A 14,605-nucleotide genomic window follows, 5' to 3' on the forward strand; every position below is an offset into this window, starting at 1 on the left:
ATTTTTAAAAACATAACTACGTAACCACCACTGCACTAGAACAAAAAAAGAAAGATTGCATAATATGACCAAATATATAGTCATTGTTAAATTTTTTCTGATAGTCGCAAGTGCTTTTTTTAATAGTTTACTTGAATCATGATCCAAACAGGATCCATGCAATGCATTCGGTTCTTGTCTCTTAATTCATAGGTCCTTCTCTATTGATTTGTTGAAGAAACTGGATTGTTTGTTCTGAGGAATTTTCCATATTTTTGAATTTTGCTGATTGCATCATTGTGGTATTTAAAAAAAAAAAAAAAAAAACTTTTTCTTTTATCCTCTATGTTTCCTGTAATTTTTTAGTTAGATCTCAAGGCTTGATAATGTTCAAGTTTGATATATGTATATATATTTTAAAAGTAGGTCATCGGTGACTATATACTTCCTGTTGCATTACACTGGAAGCCCATATATCTGGTTGTCTCTATTTTTATGACTGTGAATTTGCTTAGTGGGTTCAGATGGTATCTGGCTGATCCATCCAGTACAGTTGCCCATCAGCCTTTCAATTAAAAGTTTTAACAGCAATTGTTGATTATTGCTTAGATCTATTGTTTCATTAGGGATTGTATATGATTATACTCAATTCCTATCATTCTTTCTGTATTTATTGAACAGAAGTATTTTAAAAAGAGCTTTTCCACATTAACTGTTGACCAGTTTGAGACACTTCCATGTAAAAATGGCCCACTTTTTTTGTGTGTGGGTTTTATGAATGTTGCATGGAAATTTCCAGGCCAAGATTGTACTTACATTAACAGCACTTTGCCAGCTAGGGTCAGAAAAATTCAGGGCCATATATAGACCTTAGTTAGAGGTAGAACTATTTCTGCTCTCAAAGGTATTGCAAATATGTCTAGGTGATCTAATTTCTGTCTGATTAAAAATGTTATTTACTAGATGCAGACTTAAATATGTTTCTTTTATTCTTCTAGGTCAATCCGGAGATCTATGTCTGAAAACAAAGGATTTGGTTAGTAATTTATAAGATTACTCATGCAGATAATATGTTTTGTTTCCTTAAAAGTTCTTTTCTTCTGCTCCTTCCATAAAGCAACAATAAGTGATTAATGGAAGTCAAATTGAGTTGTCTTTGAAGTCTATAGAAGAAATTTTTTAAAAAGGAATGTGGTTCCACTGTAACTGTAAATGGCTAAGACAAAGAAATTGATTTATTCAGAACAATTTCCTTTTACATTAAAAATATAATTCTCTTTGATGGTTTATTGGATGATTATCTTCCAGTTTCCCAACTTTAGCTTGGCCGACCATGGTCAAGGTGACCTCTTCAATATCTTTTTAGATATATGAATCTAAGAGTGAACGAAAAATAAATAAAAAATGCTTGTATTACAAAAGACTCTTCAAACACCGGACCTTTTCTGTTTTTGTGATTACAGTATCTATAGTACAAATAAAGGCAATTGGCTTAATTTCTATCTTAATTCTGAAGCAAATATCTAATTCTATTAATCACTTTTAGAAAGCTAATGGATAATGGCTCTCCCTCTCTTGCAGAGTATAGTGTCACTAGTTATAAAATAGTCACAGTGACAAAACATCTGGATTATTCAGTCAATAATTTATTTTTATGCATTTTGTCAAACTTGTGGGTGCCCTTTCTCCCCAGCAGAGTTTAAGAGCTGGATGCTCAAACTCCTTTCCCTGTCTTTACAAAAGCCTGTCTTCTAGGTAGGCTCTGAAAAGCTCATTCAGACCAAAGTGGTGATCATCAAGGGATGCAGCTTCCAAGGGTGTCTGTATTTTAATCAGGTTTCATATTCTTCCAGTGGCAGCGTCCACAGGGGCTATGTCCTATGTCACTAGTTAAGACTCTGTAGGCAATTGGTCATTTTGAATATCATCCCTGATTTAAATAATGCATAATCTTAAATAAAAGGAAGTAAGGCACAGTTTTGTTTTCCATCTAGATTTATTCTCATAGCATGCTATGTGGTTTCTATACACAAAGCTATATGTGTTTGCATCCCAACATATTTCTTGATGCTGGACTGCCTTCCCCAAAGTCAAATATGAGAGCAAAAAGTGACTTTATAAACAGCACAGGTATGCTGACTTTGTTTCCATGAGATGCTTTGGTTGCATTATGTCAAATTTACTTTTCCAATATGATAACACAGCATGTGGAATGATTCATCTTTGGTAAGGAGATTAGAAGGGATTCTTAACTCTTCATTCTGGTGCAGTCTGGTCCTTCACAGCGTGCCCAGGCCCTGCTGCAGGTGTTGGGAGGACAGGGCTGAGCAAGTTATTGTTCTTCCACTCAAGATCTCACATTAGAGTTTCTTGAAACTATCACAGCTCAATGGAGTCTGTACACACTTAGTCATTTTGTTGAAAATGATGAAGAATGTGGAGGGTGGGGACATTTGAACTTATTTATTCAAAAAAATAAATTAAAAAAAGAAAAAATACTTCAAAGAATAATGTAATCAGAAACTATCAACAAGTATTTCAATAGCACCATTCTACCACACATGCGTGGGTCCTTGTAGTTCACGGAAATAAATGAGAGCCCACAGGCCACTTGGGGTTGTCCACCAAGGAGTAGAACTCTCCATTTTGGAGAGCTCTCTTATCACTTTCCAAGTTACAACCGTGTGCTGATCTTGTTCTGATTTTAAATTTCTTACACTTACTGGACAGATGTTACCGTGAATTCTGCTAACCAATCCTCTGCTTTTTTAGAAAGGAAAATAGCGAATGACACAACCTGGCAAGAACCCAGCAAGCCAGAGAATGATTCCCACATCAGAAGACTCAGTCAGCTAAAAGGTAATTGTTAAATTTAGTTCAGCTGACTTTGCATTTTCCCAAAGTAGTTTAAAGGGCAGGTAAGAAAAATTTACATCTTTCTCTATTAAAATAAGTTGGGCATTGTGGTCTACTTAAAAGGGAAAAACAACTAGAATAGAGAGGACGTATTGTTAATAGCATATATACATGTGATACGTGCGTGTGTCTACGTGTGCATAGATACATACAGACAAATAAAAAGGAAGTGGAATCTAATTAGGTTGCCTGTTGAAGAATCAATTGCAAATAATATTTGAAAGTCTTTAATGTCTATAAGAATTTTATAATGTATTAAACATCACCACATAGAAAAACCCTCTAAAAATAACATCAGTATATTAATAGTTATTACATTTAGGTTTTCCTTAAAAAATACAAAAGAATAATCTCAACTACTAATACAAAATTATATCATTTCATAACTTAAAAATTCCCAAGAAGCAAAAATCAGCAGCCTGGTATAAAAATTTATTAATGATAAATGACTTCATAATTATAATTATTTAACTTTGGGAAGGTAATGAAGAAAACAGGAAGTCTTAAGAGTTCACGAAGATGGGGGCGCCTGGGTGGCTTGGTCGGTTAAGCGTCCGACTTCGGCTCAGGTCATGATCTCATGGTCCGTGAGTTCGAGCCCCGCGTCAGGCTCTGTGCTGACAGCTCAGAGCCTGGAGCCTGTTTCAGATTCTGTGTCTCCCTCTCTCTCTGCCCCTCCCCTATTCATGCTCTGTCTCTCCCTGTCTCAAAAATAAATAAACGTTAAAAAAAAATTAAAAAAAAAAAAAAGAGTTCACGAAGATGAACAACAGCATAAAAAGTTATCTGCTTGGTATTCTCCTTCTGTAGTTACTGGAACAAGAAATTCTTGATATTAGTTACTGATTAAGATTTTCTAGTTTTTAATTACAAATATTTTTAATATCTTGGGAGGAAGGAAATTATAATGCATTTTTATCACTAGGAGCTTAATAATTTGATTTTATATTCTGTTCAGATCTCACCTTTTGTTTAACACTGCTCTTAGATTTACAAAGTAATTATTTATGAAAATAATTTATTTTGAAACATTTCAGTTTTATTCAAGATTATGTAACATTTTGCTGAATAAATTTAACTGAATTTTTAAATATTTACAATTTACTCTATTGTAAATAAATTGTTGAAACATTTGGGATTTAGATATGTTCTTTTCTTTTTTTTTTACCTTAACCGAAATCAAGAGTCAGATGCTTAACCAACTGAGCTACCCAGGCACCCCCTAGATATTTTCTTTTAATCACAACAGAGGAAATGCGTTAATAATATCATGTTTTGATTGGATTCTATCTTCACCCCAAGGATGCCAGCTATCTTCATTCACACTCTCTGTAGATTAGTCAAACACTCATCCACATCATCCATCCATGCATCCCTTTAATAAACACATGCGATTTTTAGATTATTGGGTATTGACCTATGGATCAAGAAGTTATAATTGCACTATAAATTATTTTTAGTTATAGGTTTTGCCACAAATGTCTTCAAGAATTCTATTCGCTAAAACTACCTTTCTGAGATTTTTTTTTTTTTTTAATTGAGGAGTCATAGGCAGGTGATTCTATTACAGCTACTCTGAGGAAAAAAATCTTGGTTTAAAATGCGGCGTTTCTGATTAGTGATGTGTTCTTTGTCAGAGAAGAATAACAAACAAGAAATCCTTTACAGAAAGCTTCTCAGCTTTGGTTGCGCGGATTCTTGAGCTACCCTATATCCTGTGTGTGTGTCTGTGCCTGCGTGAGTGTGTGTGTGTGTGTGTGTGTGTGTGTCTTAAAGTTCAACTGGCATTTCAGCGGTAGCAGCTGAGTCACAGGACATTTCTTAGGGATTAATGCTGTGCTAGGGAGAGTTGATGGCCTGAGACCAAGGCTGTCGGTGCCACTGTAAATTGAGGGGAGAAATTCAGTGGGGAGGGAGGGCCACACGTTGTGGACTTGGATTTTATGGGTGGGGTAGCTTCATTTGGAAAGCTCAGAGTATTTCTAGGCAATTAGTGCCCTACACATCAACCCATAATATTTCTTTCTCATTTTAAACACTACTTTTCAACTGTTAATTGGATAATTACTTCAGAGAGGTTTACTGTGTCTGAGGATCGGCAGTCTGCGAGGTTTAGTGAGATGAAGGCTGGAAGGTGCATCGTTGTTATCATCCAGAGCCCTTTATTTTATTGAACATGAATGATGACATTTTAAAGACAGCCGCAATAAAATAGAAGAAAATATATAGGGAATTAAATGGTAGGAGTGGCAAAACAGATTCCTAAAGAATCTGTTACAAACACTAAGACCAAAAAAAAAAAAAAAAGGGTATTTCTCTCAATTTCAATTTCAAAATGGTATTTATACATGACATATATTAACATTAACAAATTAATTATAAACATGTTATAAACATAATATGTATATAAACATAACATATAAGCAAATTATAAACATAATTAACAAATTAATATATTAATTTTAGGCCTAAAGACTATTGGGCCTGATGAAAGAAACGTCCACAGGCTATGTTTAGCCAAGGATTTGTGCCTGGTGTTTTAATCCACAAAGATATTCACATAGCTTGATAAAAGACTATGTTGTGTCAGTTAAGACAAAATTTATCAGAATAAGTTGAGTGCCAGAAGCATAATATTTTTAGTTTATCTAGTCCATTTCCTTCTTATAAGAAGAGTTTTATCTAAACCTCCATCTGTGCTGTTAAAAGAGACTACATCTGTAAAATAAATGCAGGATAAATTGAGTGCTCAGGACTTTATGACTGAAGCATTGGCAAAGTGTAGGTATGAAGGAAAATTAATCTGTAATTCATATTAATTGTATTTTCAGCATCACAAACAGGCAGAATATTCATCATGTACATATTTTAGTAAATTAAAATCAAATTTAAAGTTTTCAAATTTATTTTGGCCTTAGTTTTACAAAGAAAATAAAAGTCTGAAAAGAACAAACTTTGAAATCTGTGAATTGGAGCTTACCTAAGATCAAGTTTTCATTTAAATAAAGACAGTATCCAGAACAAGGTTTTCACATTTAATGTCAGAAAGTACAAACGATAAAAACAAAGCAAATTTTTTTTTAAATAATAAAAAGGACGCAGAACATATTTGGAGATTTTTCAAACGGTGTGACCACGACAGACTGACTATTCCATAAAACGTAAAATATGCCCCAAATAATTGACCTGTTAGTGAAGGAAGTGAGGGGTGGATAAGGTCAAGAAAGATGGTTAGTATTGAAAGGAATATTAATTTCACCCATACTGTGTGAAATTATCTTAAAAATACCCTTTTCGTGTGATTTTGATGAGATTCAGTATCCAAAAAACCTAGCAGAGGAGGGATGTAGTTAGGGCCTTCTAGTTTAGCACTTGAATTGCCATTCCTTTGAAACCTTTCCTGAATTCTAGTCAATATTATTGTTTGGCCAGCCTCTTCAGAGTAAGCATGTAAATATTTTGACTTAATTTTTCCAAACCTTATTAATTCTCTTTCTTTGTTGGCCTGATACCTTCACATTCAAGATGGCAAATGTATAAAGTCGCAAACATATTTACCATTCTGTTTAATTTTCAGGGACCACAATCTAATTTAAAAATGATTCCTCCAGGGGCGCCTGGGTGGCTCAGTCGGTTAAGCGTCCGACTTCGGCTCAGGTCATGATCTCGTGGTCCGTGAGTTCGAGCCCCGTGTCGGGCTCTGTGCTGACAGCTCAGAGCCTAGAGCCTGTTTCAGATTCTGTGTCTCCCTCTCTCTGACCCTCCCCCGTTCATGCTTTGTCTCTCTCTGTCTCAAAAATAAAAAACGTTAAAAAAAAATTAAAAATGATTCCTCGGGAAGCTTGGGTGGCTCAGTCAGTTAAGCATCCAATTCTTGATTTTGGCTCAGGTCATGAACTCACAGTTAGGGAGATTGAGCCACACATCAGGCTCTGTGAGGACAGTGCGGAGCCTGCTTGGGATTCTCTCTCTCCCTCTCTCTCTGCTCCTCGCGCCCTCTCAAAATAAATAAATAAATATTTAAAAATAAATAAACAAAAATAGTTTCCCTGGAGCCTGTAATTTAACTCTGGTTAGACTGGATTACATGAGGAGTGACAGAGAGAAGCCCTATTTCACAGCCGAACATCTACACGTTCATTCTGTGGGGTAAACTCCTTGAGCAAAGGCCACTATAAGTGGGCCTCTTCCAAGGAGGTCTTTCTGAATTGAGTGATGAGAATGTTCAGCATCCTGGTGTTTTGTACAAATGAATCTCCCTTTAATTCTTTAGGGGAGTTCTTACTAGGATGATAGTTGCCTGAGTATGGTCAGAAATATCTTCATTAGAATCACCTGAAAGCTGATTAGAAATATTGCTTTTTTACCTAATCTCATTTCTTCCCTGCATCTGAATTTGAGGGGCAGTTGGAGTCTGAATGTTCATGTTGAATGGTGCATTCCTATGTATACTATTGCTTGTGACTCACTTATGTAGTTTATGCATGTTCTGATAATCTTTTTGCTGCAAACTACCCCAAAACTTTTTTGAAATAAAAATATTTATTTATTTATTTATTGTTGAGAGGCAGGGAGGGGCGGAGAGAGAGGGAAACAGAATCTCAAGTAGGTTCCTCATTGTCAGCCCAGAGTCTGACGTGGGGCTCAAACTCACAAACCATGAGATCATGACCTGAGTTGAAGTCAAGAGTCGGATGCTTAACAGACTGAGTCACCCAGGTGCCCCAAACTATCCCAAAACTTAAGGGCATCAAACAACATTTTATTAGGCTCATGGATTTTGTGGGCCAGGAATCTATTCAAGACAAGTGCTTCATGATACCTGAAGCTTCTTCTGAAAAGACTTGCCTGACTGGGGAGGACTCCAATGTCTGGTGTCTGGAATCATCTAGAATCTTTTTCACCTGTATATTTGGCACCTGTTCTGGGATAACTTGAAGGCTGGGCTCAGTGGAGACTTTCGACTGGAGAACAATGTGTGGCCTCTCCAAGAGACACAAGCTTTCTTCAGGCCAAGAGCTGGGTTGCAAGAGGGAGGGACACGAAAGGGAGCCTCACACATCATGGAGGAAGTGTCTGGAAAGTGAGCATCCCAAATGATCAAAGCAGAAGCTGTAAGGCTTCTTCTGACTTAGTTTGGGGGCTTACAAATGATCATTTACATTGCATTGTCCTGTGGCAAGTGAGTTACTGAGACTAGCTCCATTCAATAAGAAGAGGCGTGCCAAGTTCATATTGCAGAATATGTGGTATGAGAGATATTTTGGTGGCCATTTTTGGAAAGCACAACTGCATCTTGCCTAATTCATCCACTGCAACTCTTTTGCTACGTAGGACCAAATTGCTTCCGTTTTTATAAATATTCTCTTGTCGGGTAATATTTGGGAGATTACAAATAGATAAAAGTGTATAAGACCACAAAACAAATGGCTAATCTTCATAAAATACAACTTTTCCGGTGTCTCTTCCTTAGTCCAAGACCCTCAAAGGTCTTCCATTGTCTGTAGCAGAGGCCACATACTGGTAGCCGTGTAACTGAAGTTATTCTGAGAAAAAGTCTGTTTGGACCATACAGTATTTTAAAAATCAGGAAATTTTACATGAACATCCATGTATTTATACCGACAATACTGAGCTCAAAGTCTGAGGTGATTTCAGTTGGGAAAGCTGAGAGCAATGGTGACTCTTCAGCTCACCACATGTATCCCATTATTTCCTTGACAAAATTCACATCATTTAGTTAAATTACTTGTTTGAGTTCTGCAGATATATTTATATGTGCAACATTGGTCTAGTAGGTTATGTCCAAATTCCTCGACCTGGCACTCAAGGACTATTAAAATTTTACTTTATTTACTCTTCCAGCCCTACCTCCTTCTATGCTATATTCAGAATTGCCTATCATTTGACCAGTTTCAATCTCTACACTTAATTAAATATGTTCCACTCATTCCACACCGTAGGTTAGCATTCATAGCACTGCTTCTACGTTTGTCATTTTGCTTTTTCTTCTACCTTTCCAAACTACATCCACGCTTCAAGCTTCCACTGGGGCCCTACCTCTCCCAGGAGTACCCTGAGTCATAGTGATCCGTCCCCACAGTAGCATCTGAATCACTCATTTTCCTACTTTGCATTGTTACATAAGCGATGTAAATGCATTGTGCACACTCCTGTGCTGCTTCCGGATTCTAGAGTACAGGTGACCACTTTACTGTTCTTTTCCCATACCCAGAAGGATAATTATAGAGGGAGTTCTCCAAAATTCATGTTAAAGGAATCCAAAAAGGGGAGAGATGAAAAGGAATGAAGGAACAGAGCACAGATTTTTTTTTTTTCCTGAATACAAATCCTTAAAAAAAAAAAAATAATAAGTTGCCAAAACTGCTTCTGGCATCCTGACACTGTAATGGAAAATCTTGCTTCAAAGAGCCAGCTCACAAAACCAGCTCGTTTTAACATTTAAGTATTTTCTGGAATCCTTTGTGGTTACTCTGATTTTAAATATTGTTAGTGATGTAAACAACTCTGAGACTGAGCTGGGAATTTGAACTATCTTTTCAAGAGAGCCAAGATGGGGATTTGGAGGACAACTTGCCCGTGTTTTTCACTGTGTGTGGAGGGTAGGTCTTGTTGGCCGCTTTCTCCCCCAGTGAATATGAGAACAAGGAACAGTGGGAAACTGAAGCAGTGATTGCACGTGAATAGTGAAGGTGAGAGGGAAAGTCACTGGCCTTGTGGCCAGGTGGTTTCTGTAGTCTCAGTTTCCTCATCCAAGCGGGTTGGATTAAGTGAGGTGTAGAGGGCTGCCCTCTTTTAGCGCATGTGCATTTCAGATTTACATTAAAAGGAGCCCCTTTTCCAGAGCCTGGAAGGGAAATGTTGGAAGATTTCATGTAGCTGCAAGCTAACGGACACCACATTCGAAAGCTTTTACAAAAGCATACATAGAACAGTTTCAACACAAATAATCCATGTTGACAAGACATAAGCTAATGAAGCTCAAAATGCCAGAGGTGGAAAACTTAGTTTAACAGAAACAGGTGAGGAGATAACTTCGTGGAATCCTAGCATGTTGCAGTTAGACGTGGCTTTAGTAGCTAGTATGCTACTCTTTTATTACTGAGAGGGAAACTGAGTCCCACAGAGGTTCCATGGCTTGCTCAGATACACAGATGGCCAGCAACATTCTTCATTTTTGTTGGTGGTGGTGTTGTTAAATTTGTATTTTATTTTGATCTGTTTCTTGTGAGAATAACATATCCTTAGAAAAAGAAAACATTTATGATCTAGACAATGTACTACCTTAACAGACTAAACGAAACTATAATGAGTATTAAATTGCACTTAACCTTCTAAAATCCTGTAATTTCTGATGATCTATATATAACATTTATCTCTTTTCATAGATCTAAATGAAGAGGATTTTCTTTTGAGTAATTACATGCATACTTTTCAAGGAAAAAAACCACAAGGCATTTCCTGTCAGGTAATGTGAACAATCAACACTTGGTGTGGTGTTTTGTGAACATCATCATGTTATTGAGCTCTGTAATACTCTAGATGTAATGTACAATACTTAGCCTTGTAACTATTTTATCTTTAGTTATTGTAGGTTGTTTTGTAGTTGATACGCTTATGTCTCTGTGAATTGGAATATAAATGAAAGCGTTCACTGATGCCTTGAGTTGATAAGCCATTTTGATTATGCAAAACATCATGCTCTACAGCCTTTTGATAAGTAACTCTAAACCTGTTAAGTTAATGTACTGGGATTTTCTCTGACAAGACCTATGTTAAGTGCTGAGAACTGTCTGGCAACCTTTAGTGAGGGGCATGTCCCTCATGTTTTTATGTTTGATATAAAAGCATATACTATTATTTCTGACATATCCCTTATAAATTGCATTAGTTAGCCCAGGAGTTCAGGCAATTAAGAATGTCTGAACCTCGGGCCTCCCTGATAGTAATAATAATATAACATTAATTAACAGCCAAATAGTTGCTATTCACCCTGTAATGAAAAATACTATGTGCGTCAGTCGGGCCAACTCCAGCATCATACTGATTTTTGATATTTTTCTGACAGCCATGAGATTCTCTTTAATCATTCTGATAGTTTTATTTATTAGAAAGTTAAAACTGGCCTTCCTTGGTGCAGTAGATTTATCAATAGGAAGACGGGATACAGTGTCTGAATCGCGAGGGACTGATTTGGTGAGCAAAAGGAGCTCGCGTTCCTCAATCCAGCCTGATACCTGAGACTGTCGGAGGCCGTCCGATGGAGTAGACAGTGGACCATAACTTTTGATCAACCACAGTTTCTACTGGCTGTTCTGACAGCGCCAGAGTCACAATCCTACGCTCCTGAGGGTCCACACCACATTGCCCGAGGGCCTTTAACCAGTGAGCTCTCCCGCAGGGCACGGTGGAGAGCTCTGAAAACAGACAGAGCTCTGAATCTTAGTTTGCCCCTTAGTACCTCTGTGATTCAGGGCGATTTACTTAATCTCTCTCTGCCTCAGTTTTCATGATCTGTAAAACTGGTCTATAAAGAACCTTTATCTCATGGCTGCCGTGAGGATGAAGTGAAATACTTCAGTAAAGCACTTAGCATCATGGCTGGCATTTAGAAGATGCATAAAACAAATTCAATTGTTGTTGTCCCCCAAGGCTCCTCTCTCCCCCTTCCTCCTCTTTTTACTCTTTGCGAGGGATGGACACTTTCACAAGTGCGGCTGGGAGATTATTTCTGAAATATGCAGTTTCATTCTCCTAAATTTAGATGAGGCCTCAGATACGGTATCTAAGTGAAACATTGTCTGATAGCCAGGAGGAAATGAAGGCTGATTTACAGTAAGAATTCCCAGACATGTGTTGTGCCAAGAGAAGTCCTTCTTTAGGGTTTTAGCAGAAAACCAGAACCATGTCTTAGAATGAAGAAAATAATATATAAAGTTCTTGGAAGAAAAGGGTTCAAGGTAAATCTTTACCAATTTTTTTTGGCATTTTCATTGGCTAAGAAATGATCCTTCTAGAACAGTAACTATTCACTTGTACTATGTAGTTTATCATTAAAGATCATTTGAGAAAATCCATAAGCAGTGACTGACGAGCAGGAGATATCTAATCTAGAAATTCTCATTTTGGAGGGTAGGGGTGGTCTTATCTATCTTTAGTATATCTCTTCATATTCATGGTGGGCATTCAATTGAACTTAACTAATTAAGAAACACTTTTTCTGTATGACAAAATACTATAATGAGATACGATTAAGTATTAAGAAATGTTATGCAATTTGTTAATTTTTTAACTCCTTGTGACTGAGGAAAAGCCAAAGCTGTTTACCCTTTGGAAGACGGGGCAGAGAGAGGGACACATTCTCTCGTGTGAAGGGGCAAACTGACCTGTCGGTGACGTCCATAAGAATGGACTTTGGCACAGACTGTAGCCTCTTATCAAGTGAGCAAATGACTTATCGGAGCAATATTTCTCCAAATGTGGCCTGGGGACTGTCTGTGTCAGAATCAGGATATTTGTGAAAAATGCAGACTTCTGAGCCTCACCCCTGTCCAAATGAATTATCATGTCTGGGGGCCAGGAGTAGGTATTTTTATGAGTGTCCTGATGGTGCTAAGTACATGTACCATGAGACTCCATGGCATCCAGACATTTGATGGGCACTTGTCTACTGATATGATGCCCCATGCAATTTCGCTTTCCAAGCCCAAACCTGGCTCATGTCTGGTCTGGCAAGACAGTAGCCTCATGGAAAAACTGAAGTTGATTTTTGTCTTATATTGTGAGAATGATATATATTCATTATAGAACATTTAAAGATCATGTAAAAGTAGAAATGATTAAAATAATGAAGAGGTACCTGGGTGGCTCAGTTCACGGTGCATCCAACTCTTGATTTTTGCTCAGATCATGAGCTCACAGTTCATGGGTTTGAGTCTCTCATCAGGCTCCACACTGATGGCATGGACCTGGTTTGGGATTCTCTCTCTCTCCCCATCTGTCTGTACCCTTCCTCCGCTCACATTCTCTCTCACCTCTCTCTCAAAATAAATAAATAAACTTAAACAAATAATAAATAATATCTTAACAGGGTCAATATTTTCACATGGCTGGCAATTTTACTGAATATCATTAACATGAGATAAAGTTCATAGGACGTAAAACATATTCATAGTTATACTTATCATGTGACTAGGCCTATGAAATATATTTTGGATAATAAAAAACTTTCATTATAAAAACTTTTAACATTTACTGAATTTCCAATCAGAAATACTCAACTTGGGGCACCTGGGTGGCTCAGTCTGTTAAGCATCTGACTTCAGTTCAGGTCATGATCTCGAGGTTCCTGAGATCGAGCCCCGTATTGGGCTCTGCACTGACAGCTCAGAGCCTGAAGCCTGCTTTGGATTCTGTGTCTACCTCTCTCTCTGTCCCTCCCTCACTCATGCTCTGTCTCTCTCTCTCTCTCCCTGTCAAAAATAAATAAACCTTAAAAATTTTTTTAAGAAAAGAAATACTCAACTAGACATGTTCCTTTAATGTACTTAAAAGAAGAGGAAAGATCTAAGGCATAGAAGAAAGTACTAGGAACCAAGTGGCAGGAGGTCGGAGCAGGAAGTGTTCACGGAATGCTCTCTTCAATAGTGACTTAGCTCCATAACTATTTCTGACTACTTGGGTCTGGGATAAACCTGCTGGAGAACCCAGCTGGCAGGACAAGCGCTGATGCGGAGAGTTTGAAGCACAGCAGACTGCCTGGTAACCGTGATCATTACCCCAACCATAAAGAACATCTTGGGGTAACTTGACTCCCAGCATTTATTTTCGTATCCTTGTTCTTATTTGTTCTTTTCTGGCAGCATTCAGTTGATGGCTCAGACCTTTTGTAGCATATTGAAAAGGGTATAAACTATGCAGTAATACAGACTTTGGGCTAATATATTTTCAAAAATGTTTCATGCCTCATTTCTCACGTAAATTCTGAGGTTGCTTTCAGCCTTCAGAGCGTCATTCATATTCATGATAGAAAAGAGGGATAACATTTATTACTTTCAGTGCTGGTGATATTAAGCACTGTCAAGCACCCCCACCCAGGACTGCACCAAAACATTTTCTCCCTAAGCTCCTTCAGTGGAAAAAGTGTTGCTGAGTGAATTCATTTTTAAAAGTATGCCTGCATATGTATGGGTGTGTTAGGTTCTCTTCTAAGGCTTACATCACTTCACACCCATTTCAACCGATTTCTTTTTTGATGGAGACTGCAAGGCTAGGTATTTGAATTCTCAGCTCCCCCTGTAGCTAGGGTGGTCATGGGATCCAATTCTGATCAGTGAATTATAGCTAGAAATGCCTGGTGGTGGAGTTGGTGAGGGGGTTCTTTTCGGGGGGGGAAAAAAAAAAAAGCAAAGCCTCATGAGAAGAAAGCTTTGCCCTTTGCCCGTCTCCCTGCTGGATGCTGGACATGGTATCTGCTGAGTTAACAGCTGTCTTTCAGCCATAAGGCCAAAGGCACATGTTAAGGATGGTGGGGCACAGCCATGGAGCCTGATTCATCAGCGACATTCCTGAGTTACTGCATCAGCATTGGATTGCCTATATTTGGACTTCTTGTTGTGGGGAAACATAAGCCTTACACTTGTTTAAGCTGCTGTGATTGGGTTTTCTGTCCCTCAAAGCGGGACGTGTT

The 14,605-nt window shown here is 37.8% G+C and overlaps 1 protein-coding gene across 1 annotated transcript in view; it reads left to right on the top strand.

Moving 5' to 3' along the window:
* The window catches only part of SAMSN1 (SAM domain, SH3 domain and nuclear localization signals 1), a 139,958-nt gene that overhangs the window by 25,984 nt on the left and 99,369 nt on the right, over nt 1-14,605 (top strand). Inside the window, exons 4-6 of the mRNA XM_060640284.2 lie at nt 978-1,015; nt 2,752-2,838; nt 10,305-10,384. Coding sequence (XP_060496267.1) covers nt 978-1,015; nt 2,752-2,838; nt 10,305-10,384 — 205 coding nt within the window. The remainder of the gene's footprint in view (nt 1-977; nt 1,016-2,751; nt 2,839-10,304; nt 10,385-14,605) is intronic.

This window comes from Panthera onca, chromosome C2, assembly GCF_046562875.1.
Source record: "Panthera onca isolate mPanOnc1 chromosome C2, mPanOnc1 haplotype 2, whole genome shotgun sequence".
NCBI lineage: Eukaryota > Metazoa > Chordata > Mammalia > Carnivora > Felidae > Panthera > Panthera onca.